This window comes from Tasmannia lanceolata, unplaced genomic scaffold, assembly GCF_043159265.1.
Source record: "Tasmannia lanceolata isolate RefF3 unplaced genomic scaffold, GAP_Taslan_0.1 ptg000002l, whole genome shotgun sequence".
Classification (NCBI taxonomy): Eukaryota; Viridiplantae; Streptophyta; class Magnoliopsida; order Canellales; family Winteraceae; genus Tasmannia; species Tasmannia lanceolata.
In genome coordinates, this window is record NW_027518679.1 from 54,845,895 (window position 1) to 54,862,145 (window position 16,251).

A 16,251-nucleotide genomic window follows, 5' to 3' on the forward strand; every position below is an offset into this window, starting at 1 on the left:
GATAAATTGACCCCCAAAATGATAAATCGACTCCCCATGTGTCAATCTCTCTCCTCTTTCTCTCTCTAACCCAGAGGAGAGAGAAAGACACATAGGGAATCGATTTATCACTCCCCTTTGACTTACGGTAACAATGATTGGTGGCTAGAAAGGAGTTATTATGGGTGTTGTTGCTCAAACCCTAACTAGACCAAGAGTAGGGCCCATACGAATACAAGTCCATGGTTAGTGGATGATGGGACCTTGTACGGTGACAGTCCAGTAGTTGGTGGGCAAGGGGACGTTGTACGGAGTAGTGAGCTGAGGAGTTAGTAAGCAATGAGGGTCGTACGATTGCCAAGTGCTTCTGCTTGTCCGAGAGCCCTGGCCCTCGGCTAGCGCCGGCTCTGCATCCTCTCGTCTGGTGGCTCTCAGTTGTGAATGCCCGGGTCTCGGCCGGCCGAGAACTCTCCTGCCGAGGTTCTCATATCATCGATTAGACATGGCGGAGTGGTTGACTGTTCTTGGCTCCCAGTCGACCGAGGACCTTTATCTTGGTTGGAGCTGCGATGCAGCCTTGCTGTTACAGGTCTCTGTGGGCCCCTTGCCATGTGTCCTCATGTTATTGGTCGCCTGATTTTGACCGGACAATGGGGGATGAAAAATGGGTAAATTTTAGAGAGGAAATTGAAATAGAAAATTGTTTGGGGGATGAGACTTTGTGTGATCACGTGCATGTTTTGCAAAGAAATTTCCATTTTTACTGGCTCTTGCATTGCCAATTATTTTTTGATATTTTGCACTAACCGTGCTTTTCCTCATTATGGATTTCAAGGACTCATTTTGGAGAGGGGATGCTGAAAATTCTAGCATAAATGAAGAAAATTGTGGCTTTTGAAATAGTGATCAATATATTGTAATTTGTATGACACTTATGCCATGTTTGTTTTGGATTTTGAGAACAGATTGTGAGTCCAAAACAGGTTATTGGACTCAAATTTACATTTAGGTCCCACTTGTTTTGGATTTTGAGAATTAATTTTGAGTCCAAAACTGATTATTGGACTCAAAATCTTCATGAAAATTTTCTAAAGGATTGATTAGCCGACCCCATCTACTTTAGGACAAAGGCTTAGGCCCTGTTTGTTTTAGATTATGACAACCGATTATGGAGTCCCCAACCTATTATTGGACCAAAAATTGCACTAAATTTGAGTACAATAATTGGTTGGGAACTCCGCAATCGGTTGTCATAATCTAAAACAAACAGGACCTTAGTTGAGTTGAGTTGGTTGATTTTGAGTCCAAAACTAATTATTGGACTCAAATTTGCATTTAACTTTGGGAAATGTTATCAGCACTATTGTATTTTGATGAGGGCACTCCTCCCTTTATGAAAAGTATGGTATGGCACTCACAATAAGATGATCCAAACCATCCATTAGATGGGCCATGGGCCACAGCCTAAATCGGTTGTGCCCCAAAAATTATTTCCATAGGTTGATCCTAACACTCAGATCGGAGGGTTAGGATCAACCTATGTAAATGACTTTTGGGGCACAACCTATTTAGGCTGTGGCCCATCTAATGGACGTTTTGGAGGATCATCCTATGGTGAAGGCCCTACCGTACTTTTAATAAAGTGAGGAGTGCCCTCATCAAAATACAGTAGTGCTGATAACATTACCGTTAACTTTGAGTCCAATAATCAGTCTTGCATTCACAATGGGCCTTAATTTTGAGTGAACTAAATTTAGCTATTCTCAAAGGGCCATCATTGTTGCATCTGACCCCCAAAATAACATTAGATGAATCACCTTCTATTACAAAGCTCGGCTTTAGTAAAATCTGTAAAGCCAATTGGGAAAATAGCATTTGTTCACATGAGAACTACCGTCTTAGTGACCGACAACAACCATGATCCATAGCACACATGCGTAGGTGCTCGTTGATCATGACCATTGATCTAATGAGCTATCACGGGGGGACTCATTGGGTCTTCATCTAAATGTCAAAGGGGGTTCTCATTAACAAGATTAAGGCATGTAAAAAATCAGCATCTTAAATACATCTCGAGGGATGCCTATTTGATCATGCTTCATCAGAAGTCTAGAACCATTCAATATGGGTGTGAGATCAAGGGCAATAGGCCAGACTTCCGATGGTCACTGGTCACCAGTATCCATGGACCTGATCACTTCAAATATGGCAACTTTTAGACTATTAAGAGGACTTTGGTCCAAATAATGTGATTCATTGACTGTGGGCCATCCATTGTGAAAGGCCAGCTAGATAAGTGGTTTGCTGTATCATCATACAAAGGCCCATCTGATTTTAGTGCAACGGAGCTCCAACGTGAAATAGCTTAGACCACCTTAACAGGGCTTATTTTGCCATTGATAGAATTGTTATTCTCTGTTTGACCTTTGTTCTTGGATAACATATTTGTAGAGCCAAATTCGTGAACAGCAGGCAAGAAAAACTTACCCAAGCTGGTTAGTCAATCCTAAACGTTAAGATTGACAGAGCAGTAGAATGATATAGGGCCCATAAACGCTTCATCTCATAAGGTGACTCTGATATATTCATACAACACTATATATAAGAAGATGAGAAAGCAAAAAAAGAAAGAAAAATAGTTCAACTGTTTGGATGTGACTCAAATGTGCCTAGAAAGTTTTACAAGTTGAGCATATTTGTCATAAAATAGGTTTTAAGCAGTGCAAACAAATTTATTTCTAACCCATCTTGGTGCCAGCATTCAAGGAATAAGATAGATTGTGAAGGGTTCATCACATACCCAGCAAAAGTTGAGAGCTGAAAGGGAACCTTCTTAGGTTTTGGTGGGTTGCCAGGGCTGGTACCGGGTCCAGTCTCTCTGCCCAGGGTTGAGCATATGGCCTTTGGAGTGGTAGATGTACTCTTCACCCTCTCCAGTGAAATTCTGCTTGTGTTCAACTCCATACCTCTCGGGTTTCAACATCAAGAGCTGCCATGAAACAGATTGAAAGTGTTAGCCAATTGATAATCAGAGCCTCCCAATTAATGCCATCAATGCACAATTTTCAATCAAAATAGATGCTAGGTTTGTGCACTTGATCCCATTGAATGCCAAACTTTAGCGCATGCTGTAACACTTCCTATAATTGTTTATGAGACATACAGTGGGAAGTCCATGTAACGACTAATCACTACCATTATTCGTACTTTACCTATGGCTTGATGATAAGAGTAATTTATTAGGGTGTACAGTTCTTCTTGGAGGGGAGAAAACAGAGAAACACCAAAAAGCTACATTAAAGACAATTGAAATCAGAAGAAATCAACAGATACGAAAATAAAGCAGAGTCAACAACTTACTAGCATGCATTGAAATAAAAGACAATTGATACAACCTATAACAATACACTCCCACCAATGAGATGGATGGGGATATGTTCCTCTGGTGAGGAAACCATTTCCCCTAAACAACTACCATTTGTTGAGAAAAGACAGAAATAACCACTTAATGGAACATGTTTAGAAGATGTGGACAAATACCCAGATATTTTTTTAAACGGTAAAAGAAACTTATATGCGGGTAATAAAGAACTGAGGACTGTATTTCAATAGCATACTCGAAACAAAAAGAATTTTTTTTCTTTCTTTTTCCAACTCCAGTTTCAACACAATAGAAATCTAACAGACTTCTGCATAAAAGAACTAAATAGGTTTTTCAATCAAACAATGTCAAAATTTATTACTTGGATAGCGAACTTACTTGGTCCCCCGTGTGGTCAGTGATGCAATGCAGCCAACCGTGCCACTCTGGTGGTACTTGAGATGCATTATAGCGGCCCTTGTCTCCATACTCAACCCACCTGTGTCTTCCTGCACGTCTCTCAAGAGTTATCAGGATTTTTTTATCATCAACTTATTAAATTATAACCAGAATAAGGCCTGACCAATAAAAATGATACTTAGTACCATAACTTTCCTGTAACTTAATGATCCTGTGACAGGTAATTTGAAATGAAAAAAAAAAAAAAAAAAAAAACTGACAACATGCAGACAGTAGAGCAAAGTAGGACGTATATGTATACTGACCAAATTGGGTTTCTCCCAGCTTTTCATAGTACTTATTCCCGAATTTATCAATACCAACAAGTGTTGCTCCTATGTTGTGGATTTTGACTTGCCTGAATAGGTCAGTAGATTGAGCCTACAATTTAGAAAGCTCTTACTAAAAAGAAATCCATGAGTCATATGCATCCGGACAATTATACTAAAAATAATGCAGACTGTAGACAACATGACACCATGAACATGAGTTTAAACTCACTAGAAACATCCCGCACACCTCTTTAAAATAAAAATGAATCAATTAAATATAAGATCTAAATAACAATTACAATAAACTCTTATGATAGGAGGAAACAATTTATCAAAAAAAAGTAAACAAGCAATTTTACACAATATTAGTTTTTCAGCTACACACCCAAAAGATTTATCTATAAGACTAACTGGTGTAAACAAAATGGAATGCATTACGATAATCAAAGATAATGCATGAAGATTACGAGAAGATATTGACTCCTAAGTTATAACTTTGTCATTGTACAAAACATCCCTTAAAGAAGTGGCTATTATTGAACAAAGAGAATTCAACTTACAAAAGGTTTCCATCTGTAAGGCATTTCCTGTAAAATAAAAGCAAAACATGAAGCCAGAATTAGTTATTAGAAACCTTGTTTAACTAAAGAAATCAATCAGAAATAAAAGAAAAGATTTCCAAACATGACTATGCAGTACAACAGAAAGGCCAAGCAACATTAACTTAAGAGACATGGCTATCTTTGAAAATTTCATCGTGATGGAGATAGATCATTGCAACTATTGGTCTTCAACCAGGGATTTCTAGTAAGCGCAAGTCACCAGCTTACTTTGTGCATAGCTCAAAAATAAGACACAAATTGAGAAACCCAAGAAAGATAAGTCACGCCAAGTTCAATAATCTAAATAAATATGTATTCTCTCTCCACTCAAGCTATTATAAAATTGCCTACAAACAATTCAAATAAAGAAAACTGAGTTTTTTTCCACACTATTAAGTTCTCTCCCCATATATTGGCCAAGGTAAGTGAATGATGATTTAGTTGTTGGGAAAATTAGAACTGATTGAAATCACGATGGAGGTACTTTGGTCATTTTGACTAACCCCACATAATAATAGTTTTAAAACTCCCTCGCGTAGTCGTTCAAAAGGGGAAAAATTCTCATGATCACACCACATCTGTTGAAATCTGAAAGGATTGTGTCTAGGAGTGCTGCTATTGGCTTTGGAACGTAGATGACAAGACTTCCCCGAGTCGACTCCCTTTTAACTTGGCCGCGTTCCGCATTTTACCCTACATAGTCAATAAAAACTCGTTTGACTCTCTTGAGTTATGACCGCGTCAACTGAGTACTCAATTGCATCGTGCTTCGTCCACTAGGATTTTCTTCGTCCGCATTTTGACCCGCGTTCACAGTTTGAAACCCTGACATAATTATCAATTGTAAATAGAATTTTAGTATTATTGAATGAAAGGAACTGAGTTTTGACTTCATCTCTTCTACGTTTTTACTGTCTTTATGATCTATCATATTCAAGGGAGATTTTAAATTTACATGGAACCGTAGCCTTGAAATCAAGAAGATAAAGATATAAAGGAATAGTTTTAAAACCCCCTTGCATCATCGTCGACTCCCCCAAGTCGACTCCCTTTTCCCTTGGCCGCATTCCGCATTTTGCTCTACAGAGTCAATAAAAACTCCTTCGACTCTCCTGAATTATGATTGCGTCAACCCAGTACTCAGCCGCTTCTACCCAGTATTCGACCACGTCGTGCCGAGTCGACTAGGATTTTCTCCATCCACATTTTGACCCGCATCCGCACTTTGAAGCATTGATATAAAGGACCTACGTCACAATCAAGGTATTTCTTGTCCCCTCAACCTCCTCATTTTTTTATCGCCCCTTTTCTCTTCTTTCTCTTCTTTCTCTCTTCCCTTGAATCAAATCCTATTTTTGTCCATTTTCCTTCATCAATCAAATTTTGTTTTCATCTTTTCTAAAAATTTCTCAAAATCGTTGAGTTTCTTTTCTCCAACCCCACGAATAATATGGTTCCCCCCTCTATTTCTTTCCAATTCATGAAATTCCTCCTTGTTTTTCTTTTGAAATGGATTATTTTTATTTTTTATTTTTGAAATGGAATTCCTCCTTGTTAGTTGTTAACTTAAGCCCCACTTAAACTTCTACAACTTAAGCCCCACTTAAGTGAGTTGTAAGTTATCAACTCACTTAAGATTCTCTTTACAATATAAAAGCAGATCCCACACATTTCATTAAAGTTGGTGCAGTTTAGGTACAAAAAACTTGAAAATAGGTTCATATTAGAATTTCACTTTCCAACATCAAAAACCAAGAAACCTCCAAAACCCTTCGAAAATTTTCAAAACAAAAAAACTCTCTTGTAATCAAATCACTCCAGTCCAACACCCCACTTTGTTTGGATTATTCATCATATCCTCTTTCATTTAAGCCCGTGTTGCATCATTTCAACGACATTCGGCTCAATCCAATTTTTATCCCTTTCATTCTCCATATTTATGATTTCTTGTTTCTCATACATCATGAATCCCCTTCAATCTATTTCCTCTAGTAACTCATCCTCTTTATTTCTCATGTCTTCTCAACTTGTCACCATTAAACGTTTGATAGGGACATCAACAATGAGTGTGGATTCAAGATTTACAAGCACAGACATGGACGAGATTGATGGTGGAGACTCTAGCTTGGGTCACAGACATGGGTTTCTTTTTTTTATTATTTATTTTCTATTTTCGTCATTTTATTTGTAGCCTACTTTTTAGGCATCAAATCTCATCCGTTTGGCGTGTTTTTGGTATTATTAAAAAGGTTTTTCAATTACATATCTAATGAGCCCAAGATCGCATGATTTTGATCTGATTTGAGCAAGTTATGAGTGTTTTTAGGAAGTGCCATAGGTCTATTATGGGATTACTATTTTAAGTAAGTTTTTAATTTTATTTAGTTTACTTTTGATTAGATGAATGGTTGAGATTAGTTGCTTAGGTTTTAAGTTATCTTCTAGGGTTTCTTTTCTTATAAATACATCTTATGAAAGCAATGTAAGGAGCTTTTTGAATATTGAATAGAATTGACGATTTGCTTGAAGCTAGAATTTTGTGCTTTCTTCTTCTTTCTTCCTCTTGTGGTTTGGAACCATCTTCTCTCATCTCCACTCATGTATTCTCTTCTATTTCTTCAATCAAATAAACACAAACAAGGTTAGTAAATCAGATTTTCTATTTTCTTTGTTCTTAAATCCTAAAACTAAAAAACCCAAAATCCATAGATCACCCTGTTCTTCAAAATCTTGTTTTGAGAATTTGAGGGATTGTTTTAGTGATTAAACCTCACCTAAAACTCACAAGAATCTCAACTTTCAAACCTTTTTGAACCTTATTGCAAGTTATTACCCTTTTCAAGCCCGAAAACCCTTTTTAAAGATCCATAGCCTAAACCCACAATCAAATCAGAACCTAAACCCTAGAATTACCTTTCTTTTACCTACCTAAACCCTTAGTTAAGATCTGGACAGCAGCTTCCTTCAATTTCCAGATTTGTTGAAATTACCAAAATACCCCTATGGCCTAAATCTGGACTGTTTTGACCCAATTCCTATTGCTGGACATTTTTTGTTTCTATTCATTGATTAGTTGTAACAAAAGCATGAGAAATTAATAATAATCAATGAAGAAAAACAAAAAAAATTTACACAGCCTGTCCCAAGCCAGGATAAAAGAGGAGGGTTGGCGTCAGGCTGGCAGCTGACCGTAAACTTTGCCACTTTTCTATGAAATGAATCCTATAGAAAATTCGTTGGAGTGTAATCTTCATAAAGATTTTCTAAAGGATTCATTAACCGACCCCAACTGGTTTGGGACAAAGGCTTAGTTGAGTTGAGTTGTAGCTTTTGTTACATTTAATTGATAGGTCTTACTTTATCTTTAAGTTCTTTTACTTGGTTGCATGCGTAGGCCTAGTTTCTTACTAATCTTTCTATTATCAATTCATCTAACGAATCCTTATCGCTTTGATTGATTTGTATAAGGTTTAGTTCATGCTTAATTACGATCTTTACAATTATTTATGCTATTTAAGTCTAATTATTGCTGCTGCCCGTAGGTTAATTAGGCGTTAATTCAGTCCTAGGTTAGTTGTTAAGTGTTCTTTTAGTTTTCCGCATAAGCCCTAATTTGTCCTTAAGTCTTACTCCCATTGGAAGTGTAGGATTTTTCCTAAATTAGGTATTGTCCGGCATCAACGTTCTCAAGACAAATTCCTTTGGTGGAGGGGTCAAATCATTCACATCCTTATTATAATGGTAATCATTCACATCCTTCGTGCTTAGGGGCTCCTTGATCATCCAAAAGGTCTAGATTTCTCATTCGAAGACCTCATAAAGATAATCTGATAGAATGTAAGATGAAAGGAGTCTCCACATTAGTGAATTTATTTATGGGGGTCTCACTCCCTGGGAGGGCAACCTGGCATATTAAGAATCAACTTCTAACAATGCGGTTTAACTCCACACGCTCACCTGAACTGCTTGGCCAGGTGTTGGATATCATGTATGCTAGGGAACTGTCGAAGGAATTACATTCCTTTTATTCCGAACAATTCGAGGCTCAGATCATGCAACTCTAAGTTGCGTGCAAAATAAAAAGAAAGTAAAAAGGGTACCTTGGAAAAATGAAGAATATTACACTTGGGCAAATGAAGAATATATCTGATCAGTTCTTAGCTATACAACATCCAATCCATGACACAGACAAAGTCCAATACACTCTTCCGGGACCCAGTGATGACCACAAGATTGATAACATTTCCCTAATGACCAAGACTCCCTTTCCGAAATTTGTCGAGCTTTGGATTTTACTATTTCAACAGGGCGACATGATCTGTGACTAAGATGCATGGGAGCTCATCTAAGAGAATTAAGCTAGCAATATCATGCAATGGGCTATGTATGGCCTCCCGCGTCCATCTAAACCTCTTCGGAAAGCTTTGAAGTTCATTATTCGTCTCACAATAATTCTTCTTGACGTGGCAGTGCTTGTCACAATGGTAGAGGACAAGGTTAACCTCCTTATCACCAAGAGCAGTTTTATTATCTGCACACACTTGTGGAAGTAACTACCACCACGACTTGTGAGCTCAAGGTGATCTTTTGACAACTTAGCCATCTACTAAGTTTACTCCACTATAGCATTATCTGCGCATTCATGTGCTTGTTGCCTCCTTCCACCTTCCTCCACCTCTCCACCTCCACCTTCGTCTTATGGTTATCAGATATGTGGCAAACACAACCATACAATTGTGGATTGATACTATCGCTAAGAGCTGCAATCTTATGATGCCTCTCATTCTGCCTTGACACATCACATTGGAGACTTAGGTCACACGTCACCTCTCATAGCTTTATGGGTTGTTAATGTAGATGTAGCTCACCATATTACAGATTATGAAGATAACATAAGTTCTTCCATTCTGTATTTTGGTCCTTCATCCTCCCTTCCCATCATCATGTTGGTAAGGTCTATGTCTTGTCGTCTCTTGGCTCATTACATATTATTAATGTCTATGATATACCTAGTATTTGTTGTGCATACAAAACCCTGACGGTAAACCGAGAAACATACAACACTTTGCGTTGAATACTCCTCGCGAATAAGATCGAGCACAATGTGCGGCAAAAAAAATCAAGAAACGTGCAAAGAACACAAGAAACACAAGAGTTACGTGGTTCGGCTGTGTGCCTACGCACACGGAAAAAGATTTTCACTATTTCGGTCTAGGGTTACAAACTCTATTTCTTATTGGCCAAGAAAACACAAAGAAAACCTCGATCCCATAATCCTAACATGTGCCTCGATCCCATAATCCTAACATGTGGTTTATATATCAATGCCACTACATGGAGAATATTACCGAAATACCCTTCAGTGGAAATCCGAAAGCACTGCCCCGGAAACCCCGGCACTGGGGTGCTGCCCCCTGCACATCCCACCCTCTCTCAAAGAAACCCGATTTGCTGCTTCTGGTTTTGACGACTTTGATCTAATGGAACTTTTCAATAAGCCCAATAAATCCAAACAAAATGACACAGTGATAACAATGTAGAGCTCTGTTTGGGATGGCTAGCTTGCATTCATTACCAACAATATTAGTTTCCAGTTTCCATTAATTTTTTTTGGAGCAGAATTTGTGTTTTTTCCTTTTGTTTTTTCTTCTAACAGACAAATCCATAAAATAGCAACGAAAAAAAAACATATGAATCAGATACAAAACCCAAAAATTGATAAAAGCCCACCAATCAAACCTACCTACTTCAAAGCTGGAGAAGGTAAGGTCTAGAAGATCAAAACTTCCAACATAGGAAAACATAACAATCTGAGCCCATAAAATAATAACAAAAATAACATACCAATCAAAGAGAAATTATTGGAAACTAATCCATATTTTGATAAAATCCCACCAATCAAACCTACTTACTACAAAGCTGAATAAGGCATAGAAACACCAAAACACATAACAATCTGAACCCATGAAATAACGAAGAAAAAAAAACAAAATAACATACCAATTGATGATAAATGACTGGAAAGTAATCCACAAATTGATATAAGCAATCCAGAAAAGGTGGAATTTGAGATGGGTCACAAAGCAATCCAGACCCAAAATAATAAAAAAGAAGAAGTGGAGATTATGTACAAGAATCCGAGAAATCCCCCAACATTATCTGCTGGAGACGATTTGGGGGAAGGATATAGAGCCTCAGCGTACTGTCAATCCTTCAAAATCATCCGCTGAAGATGAGTTGGGGAGAGACAAAGAGCCTAGGAAATGAGCTCGAAAGAAGAAAGTGACATGGGTGGATGAGCATCATCTAGTCAAATTGATACCAGTTGAGCAGGATGATAGTGAAGAAGAGGGCTCAAAACGGGAGGAGTCAAATGAATCATGGGATAAGGTTCCAAAGAAAAATTGTCTAAGACACTCCCAAAGATCCCAACATACGCCCATCAAACTAGCTGATTATGTAACTCTTAGGTTTAGTGTTCATCTATCCCGAGTTTTGGATCTCCCTCTCTCATGTGTTCCATGTTAGGGATGGTGTGCCCATAAATGAATCATCTTTCTCTTTATCGAATAAACATGTAGGGGTCCTCCCCCACCAAACCCCAGCTTACCCATAAAAAAAAAAGCCCGCCAATCAAACCTACTTTCTTCAAAGCTGGAGAAGGTAAGGCATGGAAACAACAAAGCTTCCAACATAGGAAAACAAAACAATCTGAAATTCAGGTAATATAAAAAAGAATTTTAATTTATGCAATCATATAAATCTATGCTAAGATCCAAATATGGTTTTCCCATGAAAATTGTCCTCGTTATCAACTAAAAGAGGCTTAGAAAAGAAACCCATTATCAGATTTAAGACCAAACCAAAATCCATTACCCCTATCCCTTGAGAAAGATGGTACAATTAGACAATATCAAATGAGGGGGAAAGAGAAGAAAAGAAAATTAGTGCAACTTACAAATATCCCTCTTCTTTGATATCTCTCAAGAAATTTCCGATGCCTTTCTCTCTGATCGCCTTGAACACGCCCTTCACCAATGAAGTCATCTTCCTCTCAACCCTTTTGCAAATCTCACATGCCTGTTTATTTTTATGGCCATAACCAACGACTGGACCGGGCTCGACCTTTTAAGGCCCAGGCCCAACAAAACAAATTTCTGGGCTTTGCTATCGTGTCTTGCTTTTGATAGATTTTATATGATGTGTGGCCGTATGAGTCCGTATTTTTCAAAATGTAGAGTATGGGCAACCCCATAGGATGTTCTGAAGCGTCCAATTGATGCGTGGCCGTATAAGCCTGTATTTTACACCATAGGGTGTTCCAAACCATCCATTTATTGGGCCACAACATATATAGGACGTGCCAAAAAATCATTTCCGTAGGATGATCCTAGCCCTCTGATCTATAGAAGGCGTCCACATTATGTAAATTTTATAGATTAGAGGATTACAATCATCCTATGGAAATGATTTTTGGGGCGCAACCTACTTACATTGTGACCTAACAAATGGATGGTTTGGATCATCCTATGTGTGGGCTGTACCCATACTCTTGGCAATTTTGATTTTTTTTCCATAGAATATTACTTACCCAATGGTGAAGGAGGGGCAAGAGGAAAGACTCAGAGAGCAGAGAGGCAGAAAAGACAGAGAAACAAGGAAAAGAAAGCCTCTAAATTAAATAAATGTCGGGCAACTGTGAATTTTTTTTCCATAAAATATCACCTTACTCAATGGTGAAGGAGCGCTAGAGAAAAGACTAAGAGGAGAGGGGAAGAAAAGAGTGAAAGACATTTCCATAGGTCTCTATTAATCAGCGGGTTAGGATTAACGCATAGTAGTGATTTTTGAGGCACAACTTATTTAAGCTGTGGCTGAACAAACGGACAGTTTATATCATCCTATGGAGGGGGCTGTATGAAAAATACTGGACTATACGACCACGCACAATGTAAAATCTCATAAACACATACCACCCTCGTTTGCAATGATAAAAGTTACACAAATAATATGTATAATATAATATAAGTAGCTACAAAATACCATATTGGGCACCAGTGGTCTAGTGGTAGAATAGTACCCTGCCACGGTACAGACCCGGGTTCGATTCCCGGCTGGTGCATATTTTTGTTTCTCATTTTATAAAACCAATTAAATTTTTAGAAACAAAACATCCGTTTCTATGGCTCTGTTTGGTTGCAAAAAGTAGGGAAGACGGCTGAGCATTTCTAGGAATATGAAATACCAAATGTTGTTTGGTTGTCATTTTTTAGCTCAAATCCCATTGGACTTCTAGACATGGAAGAGACATAATTATTAGCTGTTAGAATTTTTAAAACAAAATAATAAAAAGATTTGAAAAGTCAAAGATGCTTTTTCTTTTTGTTTAAAAAAAATTTGGAGGGAAGATTCAAATTATGTTTCCCTCTCTTGTTTTAAGGCAAAAGACTTTTGCATATGTGGGGACTTGAACCCAAGACCTTGGTGAGTGTGCTTGTGGTGTGTTTTTAAAACCAAAACCGTTTTTGTCTTTTAATGGTGATTAAGAGAGAAACGTTTATTTGTCTTTTAATGGTGATTAAAAGAGAAACGTTTTTTGTCTTTTAATGGTGATTAAGAGATAAACGTTTTTTGTCTTTTAATGGTGATTAAAAGAGAAACGTTTTGGTCTTTTAATGGTGATTAATTATCCTCCAACAGTCATATTCTCATCTATAAAAAGAAGAGAACAGCACCATTGGAGGATATAGTTTTTTACAGAAAAAAACATCAAAGTTTCTGCTTGTCTTCTTCCTTTCCTCCGTTCTGATATGAGCACAGTTCTACGGTGATTCTGGGTGGACCAGTCAGCGAGTGCACGTGGACTGGAGCCAACTTTGGCTGTTTTATCTTGGAGCATCGGTTCGCGGATCCCGGTTTGCACCGGTAGGGGGCGGATACGATTCTTAAGGAGAGTGACCAGTGGCACGACTCAGCCTTCTTCTTCTCGATCTGTTTTACATAAACGTTTTCTACAAAAGCTAAGTACTGATTTATTTACATTTCTAATTTCTGGATTCAATCAAGCCATATATCAGACCCTACTGGACAACATCTAATTTTGTCCAACATTAGCTTTTGGCTTAGGTGGCGCCTATGTGGCGGGATTGTCCCCTCCCCTACTTTTCCAATGCCAAACCTTGTTTTTGGTAAAATTTAGAGGGGAGAAGAGTAGAATATGAAATGCCATGTGTAATCATTACTTTTTTCTCTCTTTCTCTCTCTTCTACTATTTATTTTGTTAATGACACCCCTCCATTCTCCCACATGCTTTGACATCTAACCAAACACACTACCAAAATTCCCCAAAATTCCCTCTAATCTTCTCAGACAAGTCTACACATATTCCACCCTTGTCACCTCCTTGTTGACTACTACTTCTACTAAAATCTCATCTAACCAAACAGAGCCTATGAAAAATTCTAGGGAAAATGATTAGAAAACATTTACCCAATAAAAAAAATTATAAGAATGAAAGAAGAAATCAACTAATAACTAAGAAATTTCGGAACCAACCATCCCTTCTACAAAAGCTGAAACTTATAAACTGTAAAAAACAAGGATAACACACAGAAATCATAGACCATTCCCTAGCAATCAAGTCACCCCATATTACACAAATAATAAATGTCTGCAAAAAAAAAAAAAAAATTGCACGAAATCGCCTGGCAATCAACTTAATAGTTCTCTAAGCTATCAATCACACAACATCACCACCAAAATAAGCCTTCACTACAATTGAAATCCAACCACCCACATTTTTATCCTCGATTTCACGTACAACTCACTTTTGCAGGAGAGAACAGACACCTCAGATGAATTAAATGAGTAAGACGAAATCTACTAGGAGGTAGCTGTCCTCTCCTGCAAAAGTGAGCCGTGAAATGTCTTTCCACGAAATTGCCTAGCCAATCCCGTGTGGGAAAGGCACATGCAAACTACATCACACTACCTTCTTTAGATAATAATAAAAGAATTAATGAAAAAATTGCAAATGTGAGAATAAAAGGAGAAGAGAGAACAGAATTATAAAAATCCTAGGCGGTTCTAGAACAACTAGCAAATGAGAATCATAAGCCTCCTTTTCTCCATTTCTTCCGACGTAAAATGAGTGTAAAGCAAATTTTATGCCCATTTTAAACGAAAATACGAACATAAAAACAAAACCACGGCAACCATTGCCCGTTGCACAAGAGGCAACTGTCGAATATCTGCCATCCATATAAATTAATATGCTCACCAAAAATAGGGAAAATTAGGGAAGTGATATACTTGGGATAACCCCTGATAGTGTATTTATAACTACTCTTTTACACTAGAGGGGTTGTCCCGAGTACAAAAAAGGGGCGCACATAATCACATATCACTTAACGAAAATTTAAGTAAAAGTAAATACTTTCCTTTTTAGCATTGTTTGTTTCCATTTACTATTCACATGACCATTTTTGTCGGCTGTAAATTTTCCAAAAGCAAACTGTTTTTTATTGGAGATTTTATATGGTATTAGTCTATATAGTTTAGTATTTTTCAGATGAAAATGATATGGAGACCGAGAGTAGGACCGATGGAAGAAGTGTGCAAAATAAGTTTACATTTTACAGATTTTCCTATGCCTAAGGGCCGGGCTTATGCCACTTTGATGTTGTGGCGAACCCCATTTGTTTGTTCATTCCCCTTCCCGGTCGGTGTAACGCCCCAGATTTTTGGAGAAATACCAACTCGGTGCGTAGAAGAATATTACATCATCTTTCTTAAAAACTTTCATTATTCCCAAGATCTCAAATACAACAACTACGTTTAGAGGGTTTACAGAAATTAGGTCTAACTTATTACATCTTAATTCAAGACATAGTTGATACATATTTAAAACATATTTGTCCTTTAGAACAGTTCTGCATTCAACTCTAGCATTCATCATCTTTCATCTATACTTCACCTGGGGATTGGAACAATAAAACAAGGAAAAAGGGGTGAGCTCAAATAGCCCAGTAGGGTATAAACAACAAGTGACGTAGAATTGTCAAGCTCATAAGAACATGATATTTTGCAGATAAGACATCTCACATTATAAACATGGAAAGAAAGAATAAGCACAACATACTTTCCAAACGTATAGAGAAAACTTATATAGACTTCATTAAGCATAGATGCTTTCATTCATAGCCATATCTCGGCCCATTCATAGCTATATCTCGGCTCATAATCCTATAGATTTACACTCTCTAGAGTCGTCTTTACCCACGTGCACATGGAGGACTATAACGCGTCCACCCGTCATCATATCATAACTCAGTCCATATTCAGAATTAGGGTATCACAAGATAAACCCTAAACATAAACATATCTCACGGAAACAAATTTCGAGGATACAAAATAGAATCATTTATCTGAAAGGAATGGGGTCTGAAAGAAAGGATCCCCCTTGGATTCTCATCAGTTTAGAAGGATAGAAACTCTTATAGCAATTGCGTATAAAGAGAATCAAAGAATATGAAATATTCTCATCCAGTATATCAAAAGATAATCAATGGAGAAAACT

At 37.6% G+C, this 16,251-nt stretch overlaps 1 protein-coding gene and 1 non-coding gene across 2 annotated transcripts; one reads left to right on the top strand and one right to left on the bottom strand.

Annotated features, from left to right (window-relative positions):
• Window positions 1-2,605: 2,605 nt before the first annotated feature.
• On the bottom strand, window positions 2,606-11,761 carry LOC143887161 (NADH:ubiquinone oxidoreductase, 17.2kDa subunit). The gene is made up of 5 exons (XM_077391270.1): window positions 11,632-11,761; window positions 4,632-4,658; window positions 4,066-4,157; window positions 3,740-3,849; window positions 2,606-2,968 (listed from the first exon to the last, which is right to left on the bottom strand). The coding sequence occupies exons 1-5, from the start codon at window positions 11,718-11,720 to the stop codon at window positions 2,813-2,815; spliced, it is 474 nt and encodes a 157-aa protein (XP_077247385.1). The 5' UTR covers window positions 11,721-11,761; the 3' UTR covers window positions 2,606-2,812.
• A 963-nt stretch (window positions 11,762-12,724) lies between these two features.
• TRNAG-GCC (transfer RNA glycine (anticodon GCC)) lies at window positions 12,725-12,795 on the top strand. Its single transcript has one exon. It is a non-coding gene; the product is annotated as a tRNA-Gly (tRNA).
• The last annotated feature ends 3,456 nt before the right edge of the window (window positions 12,796-16,251 follow it).

Excerpts from the sequence above, each read along its gene's own strand:
- LOC143887161 (XM_077391270.1), bottom strand. The coding sequence starts at position 11,720 with ATGACTTCATTGGTGAAGGGCGTGTTCAAGGCGATCAGAGAGAAAGGC. Across the intron at positions 4,158-4,631 it reads CTTACAGATGGAAACCTTTT|GCAAGTCAAAATCCACAACA; the intron begins GTAAGTTGAATT and ends TGACCTATTCAG. Across the intron at positions 3,850-4,065 it reads GCTGGGAGAAACCCAATTTG|GAAGACACAGGTGGGTTGAG; the intron begins GTCAGTATACAT and ends AGAGACGTGCAG.